General features: G+C 37.4%; 3 protein-coding genes across 5 annotated transcripts; all 3 read right to left on the bottom strand.

The window, feature by feature from the left end:
* Positions 1-1,652: 1,652 nt before the first annotated feature.
* LOC111801726 (DNA polymerase alpha subunit B) lies at positions 1,653-7,216 on the bottom strand. Of its 2 annotated transcripts, XR_002816173.1 has the most exons (17): positions 7,062-7,216; positions 6,899-6,974; positions 6,553-6,684; positions 5,627-5,993; positions 5,442-5,537; positions 5,119-5,198; positions 4,889-4,964; positions 4,638-4,814; positions 4,366-4,470; positions 4,187-4,282; positions 4,013-4,105; positions 3,907-3,942; positions 3,768-3,809; positions 2,672-2,802; positions 2,436-2,562; positions 1,994-2,234; positions 1,653-1,861 (listed from the first exon to the last, which is right to left on the bottom strand). XR_002816173.1 is itself a non-coding variant. In XM_023685845.1 (16 exons), the coding sequence occupies exons 1-16, from the start codon at positions 7,135-7,137 to the stop codon at positions 2,076-2,078; spliced, it is 1,869 nt and encodes a 622-aa protein (XP_023541613.1). In that variant the 5' UTR covers positions 7,138-7,216; the 3' UTR covers positions 1,653-2,075. The 2 variants fall into 2 exon arrangements, 1 of the variants encoding a protein (XP_023541613.1); XM_023685845.1 differs by having other exon boundaries at positions 1,653-2,234.
* A 1,332-nt stretch (positions 7,217-8,548) lies between these two features.
* On the bottom strand, positions 8,549-11,546 carry LOC111801727 (pentatricopeptide repeat-containing protein At3g04130, mitochondrial-like). The gene is made up of 2 exons (XM_023685846.1): positions 9,448-11,546; positions 8,549-9,162 (listed from the first exon to the last, which is right to left on the bottom strand). Exon 1 carries the CDS (start codon positions 11,022-11,024, stop codon positions 9,492-9,494), a length of 1,533 nt encoding a protein of 510 aa, XP_023541614.1. The 5' UTR covers positions 11,025-11,546; the 3' UTR covers positions 8,549-9,162; positions 9,448-9,491.
* Positions 11,547-12,773: 1,227 nt separating this feature from the next.
* Positions 12,774-20,232, bottom strand: LOC111801725 (putative ABC transporter C family member 15). 2 transcript variants are annotated; one of them, XM_023685844.1, is made up of 11 exons: positions 19,114-20,232; positions 18,856-19,038; positions 17,612-18,750; positions 17,435-17,521; positions 16,167-16,754; positions 15,906-16,070; positions 14,896-15,190; positions 14,289-14,809; positions 14,156-14,219; positions 13,831-14,070; positions 12,774-13,043 (listed from the first exon to the last, which is right to left on the bottom strand). In XM_023685844.1, exons 1-11 carry the CDS (start codon positions 19,925-19,927, stop codon positions 12,913-12,915), a joined length of 4,227 nt encoding a protein of 1,408 aa, XP_023541612.1. In that variant the 5' UTR covers positions 19,928-20,232; the 3' UTR covers positions 12,774-12,912. The 2 variants fall into 2 exon arrangements, with proteins under 2 accessions (XP_023541612.1, XP_023541611.1); XM_023685843.1 differs by having other exon boundaries at positions 17,612-19,038.
* Between the last annotated feature and the right edge of the window lie 4,265 nt (positions 20,233-24,497).

Here is a 24,497-nt window from a genome sequence, read left to right as displayed (position 1 = left end):
TTTTTTTTTTTTTTTTTTTTTTTTTTTTTTTTTTTTTTTTTTTTTTTTTTTTTTTTTTTTTTTTTTTGTACATAAAATTCAATTATGTAACGAATAAATGTTGTTTCAAGATTATCTCACTCCTCTATGACAGTCCGTCGTCTTCATGGCCATCGCTGCAATTCTTCAAGCCCCCAATGTGGGCGATTTCGCCACTTTTTGAACACCTGTGCCTTGTTCTTAAATAAAGCGTATTAGCTTATTTCTTGATAGATATTTTTCATTACGTACCGTTTTATCCACGTAACTTCATTTGCGTCTTCAGAATTTGTTAATTGAATTCGATATAGACCATCTTTCTCAGGCATTGGATGATCTGCTATTTGGCTCAACAATTAAAACAAAACGCGACGGGAATGATGCACAAAAGACCCGGGTTGCAAAACAAATTGCCATGTTCTCTCTTCAACTGCAGCTGCCATATGGGAACAATATGGGAAATTTTTCCAACCTTTTCCTCGACATGCCACTACTTGGTTCATCGTGGGGCTGTGGCGATTCTTGTCCTTTTGGTGCTTTCGGAGTCGAGTAGTGGGTGTCAAAATGTTTGGACCCTTTCTGAAAATATAAATATAATTGACTAATATGATGCAATTCGAACGAAAAAAAAGGTCTACTTTGTTGAAAGATCTATCTTATAACGAATCAAGCCCATCGCTAGCAGATATTGTCCTCCTTGTGCTTTTCCTTACAGGCTTCCCATCAAGGCTATCTTATAACGAATCAAGCCCATCGCTAGCAGATATTGTCCTCCTTGTGCTTTTCCTTACAGGCTTCCCATCAAGGCTTTAAAACGCGTCTGCTGGGGCAAGGTTTCCACATTCTGAGTCCTTACAAAGAGTGTTTTGTTCTCCTTCCCAACCAATATGTGGGACATCACAATCCACCCCCTTCGAGGCCTAGCGGTTTCCACATCCTTACAAAGAGTGCTTTGTTATCCACCCAACCAATATGTGGGACATCACAATCCACCTCCCGTTCGGGGCCCAGCGTCCTTGCTGGCACTCATTCCTGTTCTCCACTCAACCAATATGTGGGACATCACAATCCACCTCCTATTCGGGGCCCAGCGTCCTCGTTGGCACTCATTCCTTTCTCCAACCGATGTGGGACCCTCACCAAATCACCCCCTTTGGGGCTCAACGTCCTTACTAGCACACCACCTCGTGTCTACCCCCCTTCGGGAAACAACGAGAAGGTTGGCACATCGTCCGATGTCTAGCTCTGATACCATTTGTAACGACCCAAGCCCACCGCTAACAGATATTGTCCTCTTTAAGCTTTCCCTTACAGGCTTCCCCTCAATGTTTTAAAATGCGGCTGCTAGGAGAAGGTTTCCACACCCTTATAAAGAGTGTTATGTTCTCCTCCCTAATCAATATGGGACATCACATATCTCATGTCTAGTACTACACGGTTTCACTCTGCAAAAACTCCGAATCATTCTGCAAGTCACAAAAGGGTTGCAGCCTGCACTAAGTTTGAGGACTTTAAGCTGGGAGAATTTTATGTTCAAAGTGCGGCTTGGATTTCATGGATGGGTGTAATTGGAACTGCCATTTTTGTTTGTATCAGTGTAGAAAGCATGGGAAAGCAAAGTGAATATAGTTTAGATGGGAAGGTGGATGATTTCTAGTAATGACTCTAATTCTTTCTAAGTTTGTTCTTTCTTTCTCTGTCTTCTAGTATTACAATTCCAACACGAGCAAAGATACAGATTTACGATCTCTAAAATAGCTACTAAAGCATGAAAAATACACGCTCTGCTCCCCTCTTTCACAACGAATTCTGGTTCATGGTTTCTCTTGGCTATATGGTTCATCTGGGGGAGACATCGAAAGAAACGATTGCTTAATTACAGTATTGATTTCGGACTCGAACCGAGATGCTCTAGCACTGCTTCCTAAGAGCATATACTCTATTGTGTATCTTAGTACAACCCATCGTAGTTTACCTGTAATTTAAGCGCCGTGTTGAAACTGAAACCGGGCGAGATTTGGCATGGAACAGAGAAGGTAAGTCATTACGTCCACTGTTCATATGCTGACAACTGCAGCGTTTATCTTCTCAGGCGTACCAAAGTATTTAAGCTCTACAAAAGTACCTCCTCCTTCACCCTTGGCCAATCTTCCTGGATTCACACACACGCAGTTCGCTCGTTCTTCATCCGCACGTCCCTCACCAAGAGATATAACCTGACAAAGTTGGGAAGTCATTGAAGCTCTTAATAATATGTACGTTTTATTAGCTTACAGGCAGGAATATGAGGTTGAGCTTCAGTCGTCCGTCTATGTTTACTTTCATCTTTAACGTCGTTTCGACAATAAATAAATCGATGTATGATAATAAAAGGTAAAAATGACTAATACGTAAAATTAATGTGGACGAACACTTACCTTCACAAAGTGTTTCATGTCGGATGGAAGAATGAGAATATCGGGTATTACAGAGATGTCGAGAGCTTTTGGGGCAAGCGAAAAGTCGAGTGGCACTCCTTCAGCCGGGGGGTATAGAGGATAAAAGCTGTTGTGCATTGTCAACAAGTGAAACAAGAGAACCGTAAGTAAGATAAACACAATATTAATACATTGGATTATCCATCCGACATTGTTATGGCTAACACAAGACATGCCTGCGCTGCCGGAGGATATGACTTGCAAGTGTGCTCAGACGGTCGTTGGCTGTTCCCTTTGTTAGATTTCTTGATAGCTCTTCTCCACTAAGGTGTCTGAGGATATCCATGGTGCAGCAGGCTATCTTTGCCTGAAATCCATTATCGACGGAAACATCAGAATTCATTCTGTATCAATATATATATATCAGATATCAGTTTTGTATACTTGAAAATTTACAATTATTTCATCGTCGAGTGTTTGCAATGATGAAGAAAACTAGGTAGTCTAGGTTTCAACAAATCAAGGCGTCAATATTGAAGCTATTCCCAACTCTGGTGCAGGGGCGTTAGATTAGCTAAAACAAGCTTGACCGAGTTCACAGAAAACTATGACATAGTTTATAATTATTATTATTACTACTCAAGAATATTACATTAGTTTATAATTATTATTATTACTACTCAAGAATATTACATTATATGTGGGTGGGGGAATAATGTATTTGTTCATAGTTCAGAACACTGTTATATTTCCTATCAATCTTTCTCCATCCAATTAAGACGACAGAATAAAAATCAAATTAAGTGCAGAAGGGAATTCAGATAGCAAATCAAAAGGATTTTCCCATATGCATTGGGTTCTTTTTCGGTATCAGAATTCCAAAGAGAAGGGAAAGAAAAGAGAAACGGACCCCATGGCCATTATACTTACTTTCAACAAAAATGTTCGAAAAGACTCTCCATTTCACCTTTTTAGATGAGAATAAAGTGCTAAGAAATTATCTCATGGTATAAACTTGGTAAGTGCATGTGCAGGATACCCTGAATGATTTCATCATTTGTAAGAAATAGAATATCAATGGACTCTAAAAGCCAAGAGGGTCCTAGTTGGATCAACCTTTTTTTTTTCTTTTTTTTTGCTTTGTTAAATGTTGATGTTTTTTTGTTTTTACAATGGAGCATCCAGCTCTCATTTTTTCCTATCTTTCTTTCATTTTATAGTATTAAAACAGCCAGCTACGAATTAAGAACTTTAAACTTCCAATATAGGGAAGTCTTGATGAAAACGATACATTAATAGAAAGCTCATTTGGGAATTGTATCCATGTTTTACCTGATTTGCTTCCAAAATGCCTGGGTTGGGGAGACTAGATATCTGATCCAAAACCAAGGCAGTTCAACAGTAAGCATTACTCAAGAGAATGAAACTCCATAAAATTTTAGAGGAAACTTAAAGCACAAGAATAAATTACCTGAAGTCTAAGATCAGATGGAATGTCAAAAGCAGGCTGCAGAACAAGGTGATCTTTAATAATTTATTCATTTAAAAACTGATAGATCTGCCTCAACAATTTATACCTGAGGAAAAACAAAGTCGTGATTAGCATCCCTGATAGATGGCATCAAAAGTACACGTGCATCAGGACCCATGTGTTCTACATAATCTTGCACCTGAACAAAATAAAACCAAAATTAAAAGATAAAAAAACATAAAAATTATTTCAAAGTCAAGTATACCATGTTAATTATTACCCTTCTGAGAACTTCAAAGTTGAAAATTTCCTCAAAGCTCATCTCTACCGTGCCTCTCTTGATATCAGAATGTTCAGAATCAACAAATGGCCCAAGCTAAAACAACATACAATATCAACGACAAGAAGTTTTATTGATAGCTCATTTCATAAAATCAAAAGAAACGAATGAGTATTTACCAATATTAGTAGCTGAGGAGGCTTTCTTTTTGCATATGCTAGTAACTCTGTCAAAGGCTCAAACAATATGTTGTCTGTCGTTGTATAGGGGCCTGATGCAATAATCTGTTTAACAATATTTCAAGTATGTATCAATAAATCTACTCAGCTCAGGAATATTACCCTGTTCCAATGTGATATTAACTAGAAACATGCTACAATAGTAAGGATACAATTTCGACTACTAAGAAAGGTGACTAAAAAAACATAAGGAATTTACAAGATACACACACCATTGATAATTCTGACTGTGTAGAAGGTTGATTAATTGGCTGGATATCATGGTCCAAAGCTATCTTCTTTGCTGGAGGCAGAATGGGATCGATAGTGGCAGACAAAGGAAATGAATCTACAAGTTTGGAAGCTATCAAGCAGTGTCCACTAGGATTATGCCCTTCAATACCTACTACCTGTGCAAATTCAATTATCCCAGGTAAGGTATAGTTTTTGGATATTACAAGTAGTATAACATTGCATATTGTACCTGGCCAGGGAAGATTGAAAATTGGCCTAAGTTTTGTAATTCTAAACGAACCCGCTGCCCTCCTGAGTGTTCAACACTAAATAAGAACAAACAAATCTTAAAGTTCAGTAGACAACATAACTACCAGAAATATTTTGTTTGTATTGTTTACTTCAAAAAACAGAAACATTGGTGGTAATAGAAAAGCAGAGCACTTAGACAGCATGAAAATAAACAATATATAACTATACCTGCTTTGCAACATGGTGGACTTATCGTTCAAGTGTCCATCACCATCACAACAAATCATGCCTACTGCAAACATGCTTTTCTGACACAAGATCACACGTTTAGTTTTGTGCTATCACCGAACAAACTAAGCATTTACTCAGACAAAGTGTATCACAATGTGCAGGCATAAAATTGTAGGATAAAAGTCAAAACATAAACAGCTAGATGGACTGACTTAGGTTTGAAGAATAAATCCTAAAACCTTAACCACCCTAGATGATAATCAAAATTTTACATACACTTAATTTCAGAGAGATATCAAGCAAGACCGCAATTAAACTACCTGCGAAGCAACCGTAGGGTCCACTACTTCTTCATAGAGCCCAGATGCAACAAGAGCTTTAGCATGCTTCACGATTCGGTTTTCTAGTGCATTAAACTATAAAACCAGAAAAAAAAAACATTTTAGAACATGTACTGAAGTCATGCCAGTGGATCAAATCCAATGCTATGATAAATAATGGATACCCTGTCTTCAACCCTGTCATACATGAACCTGCAATTTGGTTCAAGTCCAAATCCTGATCCATGGACTGTCAGGGAGCATCCTTGCAGGGGTAGAACCTTCTTGATGATTGCATCTTCGTCGTTCTCGCAATTATCTTCCATTTCAGCAGTCTCCTTATCAGGCACATTATTAATGCTGAACCTCACAGCAAATTTTTCTGTTCTTTGGCCAAAGGGTGTCACATGCTTTGAAGGTTTTCCTGAAGAGAACAAGCCTTCATTTGTGTAAGGCGTCAAATCAAATCGATCCTTGTGGAGGCCCTGAGATTTCCCATTTGGAGTTTTAAGAATGTCTTCCATTGGATCTTCATCCTCGGCATTCAAAATCCTTAAAAGAAAAGTCTTTAATTAACATTTTATAATAATACTTAGAGACATTTGTCAGCCGAGTAGGGAAAGTTACTAATTTTTCAACCAGAGACAAGTACCAACTTAGTGATATCATATGTATAATTTATGAACAGTTATTATTTGCTATTTCTGTTATGACAGTAGATGGCACTCTGTTACAATGCCTTGAGCCTTGTAAAATGCCTGTTTATACCAGGACTATAAATTTCTTCCGCACTCAAGGAAATATCTGTTTCACAGTTTAGTATAAGTTGTCAAGTGACCCTATCAAAACTGATATAGACAACTCTCATTACCACTATGCCCTTGTTTGGGAAGGTAACAAAGTCAACTATCCATGACGACAAATTGCAACTAGTAAGTCACACTTCAGAAAATTGTTCAGCAGCCAAGTATGTTTAATGACAACAAAATAATTGGGTAATGAATTATAGATGATGAGAAGTAAATGGCCTATACCATTCTACGATGTCTGAAATCTGTTCTTGCTTATGAGGAAAGCAGAAAAATAAGTAAACATCGAAAAGATTCCATACATGTCCACATCTTTGCTCGAATAAACATGAAGATCTGGTTCCTCTTTAATGATTGCTTCTTTTTGCTCATTCTGTAAATGTTGTAAAAACCCATCCATCTGTGCAATTTGTACAATTGACCCATCTAATTGCCTGGCCAAGAAACAATTAAGTTCAAACTCCTTAGAAATGGAGAAACAGTCACAAAATAAAGAACAAAACCAGAATTCCAGCTTCATTACGAGATAATCTCAGACAATCTAGGAATTTTTAACTGAAGACAAGTCAAGTAGATACTAAACTGTATGTATGGCAACCGNAAAAAAAAAAAAAAAAAAAAAAAAAAAAGTTTAAAAGAAACAGTCACCTGTTGAGATAGTAGACTTCCCAGCTAGAAACTATATCCGAAGGCTTTAGACTATAATTAATACAGAACGTAACACCTAACGCAAAAAGATGGAGGAATCGCTACGCGTCAGTGGTACCCAGTAATGGAGATAAAACAAACAAAAATGAGAATTTGAGCTTACATTTCTTGAGAATCTCTTCCTCCTCATCGAACGTGAAACCACTTCTCTTGAACTCTTCACCGATCTCGTCATCCATGGCACTGCCTGTGCTGCGGAATCTTAGGGTTCGAAAAGCTCCCACGGTTGTTCTTTTGATTTGCCAGAAATTGGAGGGAACTGAGAGCTTCCCTCACTTATACGGGGTCTAAGTCGGTTCGGTTTTTATCAAAACATAAAAACGGCCCGGTTCGGTCGGGGTTTTTTTGGTCGGGTTAGTCGGTTTTCTCTATCGTATGTCAACAACTTAACATACATTAGCTTTATATTATCAAATTATAATTTACAAAAGATTATATTTTTAAAGAAAATTTAAAATAATATATATTTATTGTAAAGACTAAATTACCAATAATTTTTAAAAATATTTACGTTTTTGGAAAATATATTTTTAATTTTAATTTTTTAGCAAGAGATTCGAACATCTAACTTCTTGATCTAAAATATAAACATTTGAATTCGTTATATATTCATATTAATAATAAATAAATAAAATGTTCGACTTTGATATTTATTGAGTTTATTTGTTCAACTTTTGAAACCGAGTTGATATTATCACCAACATTAAAGAAAAAATGGGTGCATTAGCATTAACATATGTTGTTTGAGTGATAAATCGAAGTCGGATATAAGGCTTAAATTCAATGTAACAACCCAAGCCCACAAACATTGTCCGCTTTGACTAATTACATATCGCCGTCGGTCTCACGATTTTAAAACTCATCTACTAGTGTAACGACTTAGATCCACTGCTAACAGATATTGTCCTCTTTGGGCTTTCCCTTTCGGGCTTCCCCTCAAGGCTTTAAAACGCGTGAAGGTTTCCACACCCTTATAAAAGGTGATTTGTTCTCCTCCCCAACCAATGTGGGAAATCACAATCCACCCCCCTTCGGGCCCCAGCGTTCTCACTGGCACTCGTTCCTTTATCCAATCGACGTGGGACCGCCCCCAAATCCACCCCCCTTTGGGGCCCAGCGTCCTTACTGGCACACCGCCTCGTGTCTACCCCCCTTCAGGGAACAGCGAGAAGGCCGACACATCGTCCGGTGACTGGCTCTGATACCATTTGTAACGACTCAGATCCACCGCTAACAGATATTGTCCTCTTTGGGCTTTCCCTTTCGAGCTTCCCCTCAAGGCTTTAAAACGCGTCTACTAGGGGAAGGTTTCCACACCCTTATAAAGGGTGATTTGTTCTCCTCCCCAACCAATGTGGGACACTACAACTAGAGAGGTTTCTACACCCTTATAATAAATGTTTCATTCCTCTCTCCACCGCTAGTAGATATTGTCCGCTTTGTTCTATTACGTATCTCCGTCAGTCTCACAATTTTAAAACGTGTCTACTAGGGAGTAGTTTATACACTCTTACAAAGAATGTTTCATTCTCCTCGCAACCGATGTAAGATCTCACGATAGGTTGAATTTTCTCGAGGAATATGCTTCAAAGCTCAGTTTGTTACAAACTGTTCTTTGGCATCACATTTAACAAAGGTGTGTTGTAGAGTGAACAAATGACATCAGAAAAGCGAGGAATTTCAACATATTTACTCCTGAACATATCAGTTACCAGAAGCATAGACCAGTTCATCTGCATAGTTTAAGAGTCACGAAAACTCGCAACCTCAATCCTCTTGAAAACGAACACGTACTTCATCGACCCCTAATCGCCCAACCCGACGATCTATATCCCATGTGCTTATGAGCCCAACAAAGTAAGAACGGAAGCATCTCAAGCAACCAAATTAAAATTAAGACGACACTCAAATAACAAAATCACGAATGATCAACTTCGTCGCCTATGCCTATCGAGCACAAAAATCTAGACGAGAAGGGTATGCTTTTTCCAGCTCACAGGTTTGTTACTCATCAATTCTTCATGATATCTTCAATTCCAATTGATCAATCCTCTTGAAAACCAACAGTTACTTCATCGACACCCAATCACTTGACCCAACGATCTATATCGTCCAACAAAGTGAGAATGGAGGCATCTCGAGCAACCAAATTAAAATTAAGACGACACTCAGATAACAAAATCACGAATGATCAACTCCGTCGCCTATGTCTACCGTACACAAAAATCCAGAAGAGAAGGGTATGCTTTTTCACAGCTCATAGGTTTGCTACTCAGAAACTCACAATTTCTTCATGATATCTTCAATTCCAATTGATCAATCCTCTTGAAAACCAACACTTACTTCATCGACACCCAATCGCCCGACCCGACGATCTATATCTCATGTGCTTATGAGCCCAACAAGTGAGAATGGAAGCATCTCAAGCAACCAAATTAAAATTAAGACGACACTCAGATAACAAAATCACGAATGATCAACTTCGTTGCCTATGCCTACCGTGCACAAAAATCCAGATTTGTTACTCAGAAGCTCACAATTTCTTCATGATATCTTCAATCCTCTCAGCAACTTCATCCATGTTCTTCTGCTTAACTTCATCCAGAAGCAGTTTACATGTAAGGTATCTCGGCTTTATATCTTGACCGATCATCGTCTCAAATAGCTGGTAAGCCCACTCGCACTTATTTGATCTACAAAGACCATGAATTAAAAGGGAATAAGTTGATATATCAAGACTCAAATGCTGTTTATTCATCATGTCATCCAACAACTTGCTCAAAACATTGTCTGTCTTTCCAGTTCTAAAGCAGGATTTGAGCAATGGGTAATATGTCTGGACATCAGGTTTACAAAGCCCTGATTTCTCCATCTCCTCAAGCAATTTCATAGCCTTCTGTTCTTGCGCACGATGACAGTACATGGAAATCATAGAATTGTAAGTCGATGTATTCGGCAAAACACTCTTGCTCGGCATTTCTACTTCGAATACATGAATAGCTTCCTGTACTTTACCCGCTCTCCCTAATGTATGGATCAAACAATTATAAAACAGCGTATCGGGTTCACATCCAGCAGATTTCATTCTCTCAGCAATTTGCAAGGCTTCCTCAAATTCTTCTGACTTTGTTAGTGAACACATGATAGTAGTGTAAGTGATGACATTTGCAGGGCATCCTTGAGCATCCATTTCATCAAGCAACTCATAAACCTTACTAAACTTGCAACGACGACAATAAAATAGGATAATCGTTGAATAACTAATGACGCAAGGACGATAACCATGTCCTTTCATTTCTTGTAACGTCCAGTGTGCCTCGTCAACTCTATTGACTTTACACCAACCATGAATAAACGTGTTGAACGTGTTGGCATTTGGGGATATATGGGACTTAAGATCCAAATATATCCGTCGAGCTTGTTCAACCCTCTTCTCTTTGCACAGAGTATCAAGCAGCACATTCATGGATTCAGTGTTCTTCTCCAACCCAAACGTTCCCAAATCATCAAATATTCTCACAGCATCTTCCCATTGTCCAGCACCGGCAAACCTTCGCATAGCCTTAGCTAGAGTATTAAGCGTTACGAGCTGAGCTTCCTTCATTTCTTCTAGCATACCTTTCATCTTGACCATTTGCTTTGTTTTCCCCAATGTATCTATAATAACGTCATACAAATCCGGTGTGTGCTTGAATCCAGAGAGTGACTCTGCCCATCTAAAAACACCCAATGCAGACTTCCAATCATCTTTGAATCGTTGGAGCAATTTGTAAACAAGTTCATGGGAGAAGTGTATGCGGTTACACGCTTGATCGTGCAAGAGAGACTGAAAAACTTCATCCTCGCTGCGACCAACCCGAACTTTGGAAATGATCAAATCAATATCAGAAAGCTTTGTCTGACATTCAGATTGAACTATTTGCTGCAAATCTCTAGCTCTTATAGAAATGGAAGATTCCAGCGGAGACGAAAAATTTTCAGAGGATACATGAAAATAAGCAAATAGTTTACAACGATCAAGAACACCACAAATTCTCTTAAGATTCTTCTGAAAACGTAATGACATGAAGCACACCAGGAAGAAAATCCAAAGTAACAAACAAACAAACAAACAAACTTGGATTTATTCTTCCGCAACTAATATAACACAGAAAACTTCAGAATGGAAAAGTTTCTCTTATTCTTGATTTGAGTGACGAGAGAAATTTCGAACTACGGAGTATGCAATTCAGGAAGAATTTCACAGTCCAGAGAAAAGCCTTAGGGTCGAAAATCAGCAATAACCACAATTGATACAGTAAAATCCACGCACCTGTGGAAGTCGTAGTCCAGATTCAAGGAACGTAATGCAGGTATCTGATATGCAATTCTTCGCCAAATTGAAACGATAGAACAGCGAATTAAGAACTCACAATGAACGAAAACAGGAGTGGCAGTGAGGAGAAATGCGGTCAATCAGTCAGAAAGCAAATGAATTCCTTTCGAAATATGGAATTCACAAACTAGGGTTTCCAATCCAGAAAAACAACTTGGACTCGAGGTTTCAGAGAAAATTGCGGCCGAACTCCGAGAAAGATGAACTGAGCAGCATCGGTTCTTTAACGTATTTAGAACCGACATGTCGTTTGATATATATATATATATAATATCAAAATTCAAAACTAAAACTAAAACTAAATAAGTAAATATTTTTTTAAGGGTTGAAAAACTATATTATAATATTAATTTTTTAATTAACATTATAATATATTTTTCTTTATAAAATATTTTTAAATTTATTAGAATATTTTATAAATTATATTAAAAAATAAAATTATTTAAAAATAATATAAATATTTTATAATATATAAAGAATAGAGAAAATTTCACTCAATAGCTTTACCGAGTGAAAGAAGGTGAAGGAGAGGATTGAATTGACTCACTACACTATTTGTTTTTCGCTGCTTTACTGAGTGTTTGAAGGCTTTAGAGGTCGAGAAGGAAGAGGGAAGAGGATAATATGTTTTACCTTGTTCAATCAGGTTCGAGATTAAAAAAAAAAAAAAAAAAAAAAAAAAAAAAAAAAAAAAAAAAAAAAAAAAAAAAAAAAAAACCTTTAACTTATTTACGTCTTCTTCCTTTGACTCTATTCCCAGACCTTCCTTTTCAACTTGTGTGATGCTACCCCAATAACGGCTTCGGAACCCATTTACCTCGTGAAATTACCAAACACTTATTTACCGATAAAGTTTCAAAAATTAATGATCTGACAAGGGTGAATGAGCTAAGATCAACCGAGGTTCAAGTTTCTCTTCACTTTTTGTTCTTGTTCCCTTCTCTTTTTTTTCTATTTCTTCGAATCGGAATTGATCGAGAGTCGTAAAGTTACTCGACTTTTAGAGGAGAGAAGCAAACGAACCTGATCTCCACATATTCAGTGGTGGAGAATTCCTTGATTCCAATCAAAATAAATGAAAATTTTCACGTCGAGATAAGGACGAGGAAGGTTTCCATGTCCCCGTCCAACTCTACGGCATCTCTAACATGGGTCATCCCAAATAGAGTAGAAAATTCTCGTTTACGAGGGAATAGAGAGAGGGCGGAGAGAATCTTCTTCCCTTTCGGATAAATGAGATAGGATTATTAAAATTTCTTATAAATTATGTAGTTAAAATGAATTATTATTGTTTTTTAGGGATGTCCCGTCTCCACCCTGTTCATAGACATCTCTACACGCTTTCCTTGAGGCTTCCTGTTTCAAAATGGTCGAGATACAGAAAGATANAAAAAAAAAAAAAAAAAAAAAAAAAAAAAAAAAAAAAAAAAAAAAGCTATGGTTAACACCTAATCTATCTCATCAACTATTGTTAGAAAGCTTGTTAGTGGTATTTGCTAGGATTTTGGTATTGCTCATAGGATCTTCATCCTATGCAGTTAGTACCAGTTCTTACTGGATGATATCAAACTCAAGAACTTCAGCTACCCTCCACTGTTTGAGAGTGACTATTGGATGATGATCTTCTCAAGAATTCCGCCACCAACTTTGAGAACGAAGAAGAACTATTCTCGAGTAGTCGAGATGGCTTGTCGTACTCAATGACCTTCCCTGTAAAAACGAAACTCTTGTGCATTAGAATTGCAAGGAAAGTAGTATTTTAACGGCTCAAACCAACTGCTAGCAGATAATGTCCTTTCTAGGCTTTTTCCCTTTGGGGCTTCCCCTCAAGGTTTTTAAAACGCGTTTGTTAGGGACAGGTTTCCACACTCTTGTAAAGAATATTTTGTTTACCATTTTAACAGCCGAAGCCTACTGCTAGCCTATATTGTCCTCTTTGGATTTTTCCTTTCGGGTTTTCCCTTAAGGTTTTTAAAATGCGTCTTCTAGGGAGAGGTTTCCACACCCTTATAAAGAATGCTTCGTTTACCATTTGTAACAGTCCAAGCACACTACGAGCAGATGTTATCCTCTTTGGGCTCTCCCTTTCAAGCTTCCCCTAAAGCCTTTGAAAACACATCTACTAGATAGAGGTTTCCACACCCTTGTAAAGAATGTTTCGTTTACCATTTGTAACCAGCCCAAATCTCACTGTTAGTAGATATTGTCCACTTTGGACTTCACTTTCGGGCTTCCCCTCAAGGTTTTTAAAACGCGTCTGCTAGGAATAGGTTTTCACACTCTTATAAAAAATGTTTCGTGTACCATTCGTAACAGCTCAAGCCCACCGCTAGTAGATATTGTCCTCTTTGAGCTTTCCCTTTCGGGGTTCCCCTCAAGGTTTTTAAAATGCGTCTCCTAGAGAGAGGTTTCCACATCCTTATAAAGAATATTTCGTTCTCCTCTCCAACCGACGTGGGATCTCACAATTACTAAACTACACAAGAACTTAGCTTACCTTCATCAAGAACCAAAACCAAATCATTGTCGATAACAGTCGGTATACGATGAGCTACGGTGATAACAGTACATCCTTTCGTCTCCTCCCGTATCGTTTCTTGGATTATATTCTCTGTCGCAGTATCAATGGAAGCTGTTGCCTCATCCAAAACAAGAATCCTACGCTTCTTAAGAAGCACTCTAGCTAAGCAAACAAGCTGCCGCTGTCCAACACTCCAATTCTCTCCACCTTCAGCAACTGCACCATTTCCCAACACCAAAACAGTACTCATGAGTAAAAGATAACATAAACTGAACAAGAACTTCAAAAAAAAGTAACCCACCTGGTGCTTCAAGAACCGTTTGATCCGTTTTGAAGATCTCGGCGAACCGACACTTCCGAAGGACCTGAAACATCGAGTCAGTTTTACGATCACGTTAACTTTTCATTCTCTAAAAAGGCATTTGGAATCTCACCTCCCATATTTCTTGATCAGTATGTTGCTGCAAAGGGTCAAGATTTGTTCTCATGGTTCCTTTGAACAATGTTGGGTCTTGTGGAATGATACCCAGCCTAGACCTCAGATCATGCAGACCCATTTTAGCAATATCAACTCCATCAATGAGTATCCTTCCTGCAAAGGGCTCAACCATCCTAAAAAGTGCTTGGATTAACGTGGACTTGCCACTTCCTGTCCTGCCAACAACACCAATCTTCTTCCTTTTAGGGAAGGTACAAGTGATTCCTTTCAGAACCATTGGAAGATTAGGACGGTATTGAACATGAAGGTCCTCAAGTTCTATGTTCCCCTCCTTTGGCCATTCTGGCATTGGCCTACAATCATGAACCACCGCTGGCTCCTCAGAAGCTATGTTTGTGAACTGAAGAACTCTCTCAACAGATATCATTTTGTTCTCAACATTGCATAGATTCCATATGACCCAAGATTGAAGAACGTTTAAGTTTAAACCGTATGTGGCTGCTAATCCTGCTAAACCTGTAGTGACATAATAAACCAATGGTTAGGTGAGCGAATGGATAGCAGTTGCATCAATGGAGATAGCTAAAGTTTGGAAAGGTTACTTGGGTTGATAGCAGATCTAGGAAGGGTTACTAAGATGACAAGGACAAGAACGAAGACTGCGTCGAAAAGAAAATTGATCCGGAGGCATAACCATTCCATTGAAGTTGAGTTGTGGAAAACGATACGAGAATGATCATCAACTAGTTCGAGTATTTTCGTTAAGAAACGATCTTCTTGATTGAAACAACGAATGATAGTTGCACCTATAACTGTTTCAGAAAAGTGATGAAGAATTGGAGCTTTTCGAATCCCAACCATTCTAGCTAATTCTCTAGCTGTACTGATGTAGTATCCCTGTTAAGGAAATTGAAAGAACAAAGCATTCAGCATAATATTCAAAGCATCTCACATTGACGGATGCTGCAGAGTATGCAAATTCAAGGAACAATAGCTTTTTACTGTTTGTTCAATAGTGAAATAGCATATTTGTAACGGCCCAAGTCCACTGCTAGCAAATATTGTCTGCTTTGGCCCGTTATATATCACCGTCAGCCTCGCGGTTTTAAAACGCGTCTGCTAGGGAGATGTTTCCACACCCCTATAAGGAATGTTTCATTTCCCTCTCCAACCGATGTGGGATCTCACAATCTACCCCCCTTGGGGGTCTAGCGTCCTCGCTGGCACACCGCTCGGTGTCTGACTCTGATATCATTTATAACAGCCCAAACTCACCGCTAACAAATATTGTCCTCTTTAGGCTTTCCCTTCCGGGCTTTCCCTCAAGATTTTGAAACGCGTCTGCTAGGGAGAGTCTAGTCCTACTCCAACCAGTGCATCACACCGTCCGGTGACTGCCTCTGATACCATTTGTAACAGTTCAAGCCCATCGCTAGCAAATATTGTCCGTTTTGGTCTGTTACGTATCGTCATTAGCCTTATGGCAGGGAGAGGTTTCCACACCCTTATAAAGAATGTTTCGTTCCCCTCTCCAACTGATGTGGGATCTCACAATATCTGCTAGCGGTGGTTTGGACAATATTGTAAGCTAAAAGAGGGATTATGTTCTTACCTGATACCATATAGAAATAGCGAGGACGACAAGGAAGAGGGGGAAAACATGCCATGCAACCTTGGACATCAAGATAATGATACTCAACAGCTGAATTAGTGCAAAGGCCAATCCCCCTAATCTATAAGGGATATCTGTATCCAAAGTGCTTTGATCATTAGATGACTGCATCACAAAGAACATGAAAAGGGGGTTAAAATGATTGATTCAGTGAAAGTTGAATAGAGAAGAAGATAGCAAACACATTGAGAAGGTCTCAACTCTGTTAAGGATTTGGCTTGAAGGTTTGACATCAAAGAAAGAAATAGGTGCAGCAAAAATTGATGTCACCATTCCAAGAAACATCCGTTGTGCAGTCTCAATAGCAATGGTTGCCATCACGATGGCCCGGCCTAATATAAAGACGGAGCTCACACCCGACATCAAAACGAAGATCCCTATCAGTTGCTCTCTGCTGACCTTGCCTTCTTCTTCTGTTGCCCAAGAAATCCAGTAATTGCTACCCATCTGAAGAATTTGAAAGAAAACTTGACATAGAAGGACAACAGGAACAAGAGTTCCTTTATAAGCCGATGTAATGAAGGTCGAGTATACGCTCCACTTTACACGACCTGTTTGAGATTCCTCTTCTTGAGTCCTCATAAGGTCTCCATTTCCAAGGGTCAGGGAAGAATTTTCATCTTGAGCTTCCATCTGACATGGTTTAAGATGAGGTTTATCCTCTTTGAATGGTTCAACTCCATTCAATGACTTTCTGTGTGCTGCAATGTGCCTAGCAAGCTCACCATTTGAGTCTGATATCAATTCTGCATACTTTCCTGATTGAACAACATGACCATTCTTCATCACCTGCAAGCAAAAGCATTTGAATTACAAGTGATGTTCCATGGAAAGCAACAAAAAAAAACCCAGCTGCTTGTTGAGGATTGTCGGGAAGGAGTCCAATATTGGCTAATTTAGGGAATGATTGTGGGTTCATAAGTAAGGAAACACATCTCCATTGGTATGAGATCTTTTGGGGAAGTCCAAAGCAAAGTCATGAGAGCTTATGCTCAAAATGGACACTATCATACCATTGTGGAGAGTCGTTATTCCTAACATGGTATCAGAGCCATGCCCTTAACTTAGCCATGTCAATAGAATTCTCCACCGTTGAACAAAGAAGTTGTGAGCCTCGAATGTGTAGTCAAAACTGACTCAAGTGTCGAACAAAGGGTGTACTTTGTTCGAGGACTCTAGAGAAGGAGTTGAGCCTCGATTAAAGGAACTCTAGAGAAGGAGTTGAGCCTCGATTAAAGGAAGGTTGTTCGAGGACTCCATAGGCCTCAGGGGAGGCTCTGTAGTGTACTTTGTTCGAGGGGAGGATCGTTGAGGATTGTTGGGAGGAATCATGGGTTTATAAGTAAGGAATACTATCTCCATTGGTAGGAGGCCTTTTGGGAAAACCCAAAGCAAAGTCATGAGAGCTTATGCTCAAAGTGGACAATATCATACCAATGTGGAGAGTCGTTATTTCTAACACTGCTTACCAGAACGAGGTCAGCGGCTTCTATGAATTCCAAGTGATGAGTAGCATACAAGACAGTCTTATCAGACAAAAGTTGCAAAAGACATCTCTGCATATCATCAAAGTTTCTTATGTAAATCATTTATAGAGAGCATAAAAAGAAAGAAACAACAAGAAAACACAGAAAGATGGCGCTTGCCTCGAACAAATGTGTTCCAGTACAAGCGTCCACGGCGCTAAACGGATCGTCCAGGAAGTAAACATCAGCATCACTATAGACAGCCCTTGCCAATTGAACTCTCTGCTTTTGGCCTCCACTTAAGTTCAGCCCCCTCTCTCCCAATAAAGTACAATCTCCATCCAGCCACAGCTTGATATCCTGGTCCAAAGCACAGCCTTCTAACACATCCCCATAAAAACGTTCATCAATTTCCTTCCCAAAGAGCACATTCTCTCGAACCGTGCCTGATTGAATCCAAGCAGTTTGGGGAACATAAGCTTTAGTTCCATGTACCTTCATTTGTGTTCCTGAAATCTGTGGAATCTCGCCTAGTAGGCTACAAAGTAAGCTCGATTTTCCTGAACCGACCGATCCACAAACTGCAACCTTGTAACCCTTTGGTATTTGCATCTTCTCTGCAACGGTTATCGTCGGTTTAACGTTTCGATCACTGGCATCCCATGAATACTCTCCCACCTCTATTTCAACCATAATGTCTGATGAACTAGATGGAGGATAATAAATCTGTTTCCTTTGATCTTCTTCTCGAATGAACTCGTCAATACGGTCGAGGGAAACTTTCGTTTGAGCAATCATGGAAACTAGCTCGGGTAGATTATAAATCGGTTCTTGTAAGATCCGAAAAGTAGCTATGGCTGATAACACTGTGCCTGCTGTTAGAGAGACATTCATCAAAACACAAGCACCAAAAGTGACTACTGAAACTAAAGTTGGTGACACCCAAAAGAGAACTGCTATAACCGAGCATGTATAGAGGTATCTCTTCAACCAGCCTCTCTCAACGTCTCTAAGTTTCAAGATCTTCTTCAAAAACGTCTGTTCCCAAGAATGCAGTTTCAAGACTCTCATGTTTCTTAGAGTCTCTGAGGTCAATTTGATCCGGGAATCTTTCGCATCCATTATCTTCGAGTGTAGACTTTCTTGAATACTCGCCAAAGGCGTATTGCCCACCATTATGAATACTATGGCTAAGAGAGCAGTAATGGAAGGAGCAAGTCCAAGATTCATATAAAGGATAACAAGAGCTAGAACTACTTGAACAGGAAGCAACCAAATTTTGTGAATATACCAAGAGAAGTCCCCAATTCTTTCAACATCTACATTAATCAAATTTGTTATTTTACCATTACTTGGACCAGCAGCATTTATAGAAACACATTTCTTGTAAATCATCACTGTAAGAGCTGCTCTTATCTGTATACCGAGACGGTGAGTGCCGAAATAGCACTGTCTTTGAGTAAGAGACTCCAATGTCTTGGCGAAAAAGAAGAAGAACGCAAGAATCAACCCGTCACGGTTGCTCGAGTCATCGTCCTTTCGCAATAGATAGTTCACAAAATTGGTGATTAGAACAGGCCCCATAAACGATGCTAATGTGTTGACACCTGAGAAAAGTTTTGAACAAAGAAATTAGAGTATATCGAGACGAATTCAACGTGTAAGGAAGATCAATAGGGTACCTGCAAAGATTGCTGTTAAGACCAGGGGCTTCCATGTAGCTAGAACAATAGCTTTAGGCAAGGAAGACGATTCGATTTTCGTTCTCTCAATCGATTCTTCGAGCAACATGGAAGCATACTCGGCTGTTTCAGATTGAGGAACACAAGGAACATGAGCTAATTCAAGTTTTTGAACCCTTCCCTTTTTGAACAGAGGATTCATCCATTGGAATGTAATTTGACTCCACAATCCAGGACTCACAAAACCACCATGATCTTCAGAAGAACAAACATTCTCTGTTTGAAGCAATAGCTTCTCAAGATCATTGTGGTTCTTGGAATAGCTAACAGTCAGTGCAGTACAACAGATTATCAAACACAAAGTGAAGGAAGCACAGTCTACAATGGTGGGTTTTGGAAGAAAACGAGGGATTTCCATGGATTTCAAGTGGGTAAGCAGGAAAAGAATCAAACAACCTAAACCATAAAAACAAGAGAAAACCCACCAAACAATTAGAATCATAGGCCATGGTTTGCCTTCATGATACACATCATTTCTCCAGTAGATAGCAATAGCAGCAGCCAAACTCCAAGTTAAAGCAGAAACGGCCAATTCCCAACAAACAAATTTGCTATTCAAATATTCATAAACAGCAAAACCACAATACAAGAACGGAAGAACAGCATTAGAAAAGATCGTGATTCTGATCAGCCATTTAGATCCTCGAGCCGCTGTGTTTCTCAATCGAGGGTTTCCACATCGAAAATGAACCAAAACCCATATCGAAAATGCAAAAATAAACACAGCATTTACGATTACAGAAGCAAAATCCATGAAAACAGAGATTAAAGATCGCCAAGCATTGAGAAGAACATGAACAACAAGGAATGACGGTTTCAGTAAGAGCAGCAGAAGAACAGAGTAATTTGAGAAAAGCACGTGGATGTTACGAAAATGGCGAAAACTAAATCAAATATAAAGAATCGGAATGGATTTATCGCAGTAGCCAAGGAGCATGTTCTTTATATAAAGAAGAATCGCATTTAAAAATGGCGGAACTCTGTAGCTTTTTGGACTAATCTTTGTCGTCCCCAGTTCATATCGCTCTCGACTGTGGAAACATTCCACCCCAACCTGCAACTCCAATGATCTCCTCATTATGGCTCCATTTTGTGAATTAATTGTGGTAAAATTTTCCTTTAATAATATTCCAATTTTAAATTATTCTTCCCATTCCAAATAAATTATTATTATTATCCTACTAAAAAAAAGTTTTATAACATGTTCATCGGATCACAGACCAATCTGGACTACTCGATCCAAATCATAAATGTTAGGTTAGGTCATGTTTTGTTGGTTCCGATTGAGTTGAATTCAAGTTGACTCGCAATTGACATTTTTTTAGTTGACCCTTCCATGGCTACAATCAAACCCGACCCTATTTTACTTTTATGATTATTAGCAAGATTAAGAATATTTAACATTTGTAACAGATGTTAGTGATATGTTGCGTAAGAATTTAATTATTAATATAATATGTACTGTGATTAGTATGATTTTTTTAAAAATAATTAAAAAAAAAAAAGAACGTGATAACTCGATCCAACCTCTGTTTTTGTGTTGGGTTAAGTTGTTCGAGTTACCAATCGGATAAAAGTGTAAAAAAAATTTCGAACCCAACTCGGTAAATATTCTTGTATAAAAAAATCCATTAATAATTCATAAAAAAAATAAAAAATAATAAAATTCAAAATTAAAGTTAATTTATGAAAAAAAAAAGTTCTAAAAAATAAATAAATAAAAAGAAGAAAAAGTTTTTTTGGTTAATGGAATTAGAAAAACTTTATTCACAAAAGGTTTTAGGTTACAGCCACGTTAATTTTATCGAATCCCGTGCTCCAATGAGAATATGCCACGTGTATTACCGAAGACTGATGACGTAACGTTAAGTTCTGTGCCAAGCGGGTGGCTCCGAGTCGCCAACCTCCTCAAAGCGGGTCCGGTGCTTGACCGAAGACCTGCTGACGTGGGCTGCAAGCGTAAGCCTCACTTACGCTTTAAATCGGAATTTTTGGAAAAAAGATTAAAATTTTTAGTAATATCTATTTTTTTTTAGAATTTTATCCAATTTTAGAAACTAAATTTATTATTTCAAATCATTCAAAATAATTAAATTACGACTATCTGATTCTTAGAATTTAAAAAAATTCTAATAAAGCTTGTGTTTAATAAATTTCTAAATTTTAAATTTTATGTCTATTAAATATTTAATTTATTTGACAATTTTTTTTTAAATGCACGAACCTATCGAACACAAATTAGAAAATTTTCAATTATATTAAACATGAAATTTAATTTTATATCTAATATAATTAATTTTTTTAAAAATTTTGATTAGATCATGTTTTACACGAAATTAAATGCTAATTTAAGCTTAATTTTTTAAATTCATGAATCTTTTGAGAATAAATATTATATATATATATATATATATATATATATATTATTAACTTTTTAAATACAAAATTTTGAGTACAAAAGTGAAAAAAAAAAGGAAGAAACTATGATTACTTTTTCTTTTCAGTTCTTTGTGTCAGCAAATTCGATTTTTTTTTTTTTTTTGAATGCCGATAGCTTTTATATGAGATGATTTACTAGAGCTGTGCCCTAAATGATGAATTGTGAGGTCGGTCCGCTATGATTGAGATTACACGTTTAAGATCCAGAGATGCAACGGTTACGAGGTCATGGTTCACTTTTATGTGTATTATTGAAATAAGCTTAGAGGAGCAAGATGATCTGACCCCAATGGTTGAGATAAGCTCATATGAGCTAGATGATAGTGACACTAATGGAATAATGATTTATAGTTGAATGTGGACGTGACACTCATTTTCTTTTATTTACAAATGAATATGTTTCAAATAGAGGTATACATGGGTCGGGTTAGGTCGTGTTGGTTGAACTGGTAACCCAATCTAACCCCACCCTCTATTTTCGGTTGGATTCGAGTTAGGTTGTTAAAAAAATAAAAGTTGAAAGGAAGAGGATCAGTGTGCGAGTAGGGAAAGATGATCAATGTACAGAAATAGGAAAAGATGCAGAAGCCAGAAGGAGTGTGACCGACAAATGGCGACACGAGGCGAACGGTGATAGCAAGTACTCGAGAAGGAAGTAGGAATTGTCGTACCGACGCCGATTGTGAAGAAGTACTTTCTGACGTCTGATGTGGATAGTCAACAGTGCTTCACTGACTCACTACGTTGTGCTAGGAAGAAGAGTACAAGTAGGTACTGTGCGTTGACTCGATACTTTACACACTGAACTCATACCCAACCCAAACCGAATCATATCCTAAAAAATAAATCCAACCCACTCGAAATTCTACCTAACCCAACTCAATTCGTTCGGTTGGATGGGTTCGGAAAAGGTCCTAATAAATTAATATATTAAATACAAAAATTTAAAATATATTGCACATGGAAGTTGTTTTTATAAAAAAGAAAATAGTATAATGTATGATGGGACGTTTTGTTGGGTTCAAAGTTGACAGGCTATTTGAACTTGGACATTTCTTTTTTTTTTAATATTTATTGAATATATTGGGTTATTTAAATATTTAATTATTAAAATAACTTTTTAAAAAGCTATATTACACGTGTACCAATTCCAATAAATCCAACATCCTTCATGGATGAGTTGTTGCCTTTTATTTTTTATTTTTAAAAAAAAAAACTAAAAATAATTTATATTTTAGAGTAACTTTTATAATTTTTTTATGTGTAAATTTTTTTTAATAACTTTTTAAATCATAATTTTGAAATTAACAATTTAAATATAATCGAGATCACATTTGAATGAGAGTAATCCTGATGATACGAGAGCTAAAAAACGCTTCATAGAATTGATATTCACTACTTGTACTAACAAGATACACTTTCTTTTCGACGGCTCGATTATATGAACTTTGAAGTGAAACGTGCTTCCTCTTATAATTTTTTTTTTTTAATGTACGTGTAAGGACAAAACATGCTGCAATGACTCGTATTAGTTTACGAGCATAATCTTCACTCTTAGAAGAAATTTAAAACAAGCTGATAACATGATTATGTTGCAGTAGATGCAGGAGAATATTAGAAGCATTAGTACTCGAATTTAAAATCTATATATATTTAAATATAGAATAATCTTTATAGTGTGTGTGAATACAAATCTCGCTAAAATACACACAAACAAACAACTCGGGAGATAAAAGAATAAATTCTCCATATTTTAATATCGATGCAATTATTTTTTTTTATCCGGATAATTTTTCATTAGAAACCAATCCAATCCAAACCGTATGAGTTGGACCAGAATCGAATAAATGAAAAGATGAACGAGATTTGTGAGCTTCCTCGTCGATTAGAGAGGGGAATGAAGTATTCCTTATAAGGGTGTGAAAACCTCTCCCTAACAGACACGTTTTAAGAATCGTGAGGCTGACGATGATACTTAACGAGACAAACTAGATAATATCTGCTAGTGGTGAGTTTGGGTTGTTACAAATGGTATAAGAGCTCGACACCAGATAGTGTGTCAACGAGGATGCTGAGTATTAGAGCTCGATATCAGCAGTGCAGATTGTGAAATTTCACATCGGTTCACCGAGTTGCGTTGGGTTGATTATTTTTATATAAAAAAAAATTAGTTGAATGGAAAAAATTTAAAATTGGGTTTTATTATTATTTCTTTTATTTAAGGTTTGAGGATGAAAATGAAAACGACAAAAGACAAAGACAGTGACAACGTGTATGCCATTTTGTCAGATTCTTAGTCACCTTCCTACCACTTCAGCCATGTCAGCCACCTGTTTCACACTCACTCCAACCATTTTATTCCACGTCATATTTCTTTTATTTCTTATAGTGCTTTATTTAAAAAATAAATAAAAAATAAAAAAAATAAAAAAACTTAATTTTTTTACATTCCATTGCTCCATTTTAAAAGTTATTCATTTATTTTTAAAGGGACGTTGGATTTAAACGCAATCCTCTATTTACGATACAGGTTACGTTAATAATTAAAATCTGTTCAAATATAAAAAATTTACAAATTACAACTCATCAATTTCAAGCGTTAAATATTCAATATTTTTTAGAAGTATTAAGTTGAATTGTAACCCTATTTTTGAGTTGACCAGGTTCGTCGGATTGACCTGACAAAAAAATGTCAATCCTCAAACCGAACCAATTTTTTTTTATTTTCTCAAAAACCCAACTCAACTCAAATCGGGAAAAAAAAAAAAAAACTAACCCAACCCAATTTTTATAATTTGAGGTCATAGTTTGGATTAGTTGAATTATCAGATCATATGAACACTCCTAAAAAGACATAGTTCAAAAGTAGATTATACGACTGAATT

This window comes from Cucurbita pepo, chromosome LG09, assembly GCF_002806865.2.
Source record: "Cucurbita pepo subsp. pepo cultivar mu-cu-16 chromosome LG09, ASM280686v2, whole genome shotgun sequence".
Taxonomy (NCBI): Eukaryota; Viridiplantae; Streptophyta; class Magnoliopsida; order Cucurbitales; family Cucurbitaceae; genus Cucurbita; species Cucurbita pepo.
Note: the sequence above shows the minus strand (reverse complement) of the source record. Positions and strands in the feature narration are given on the sequence as shown.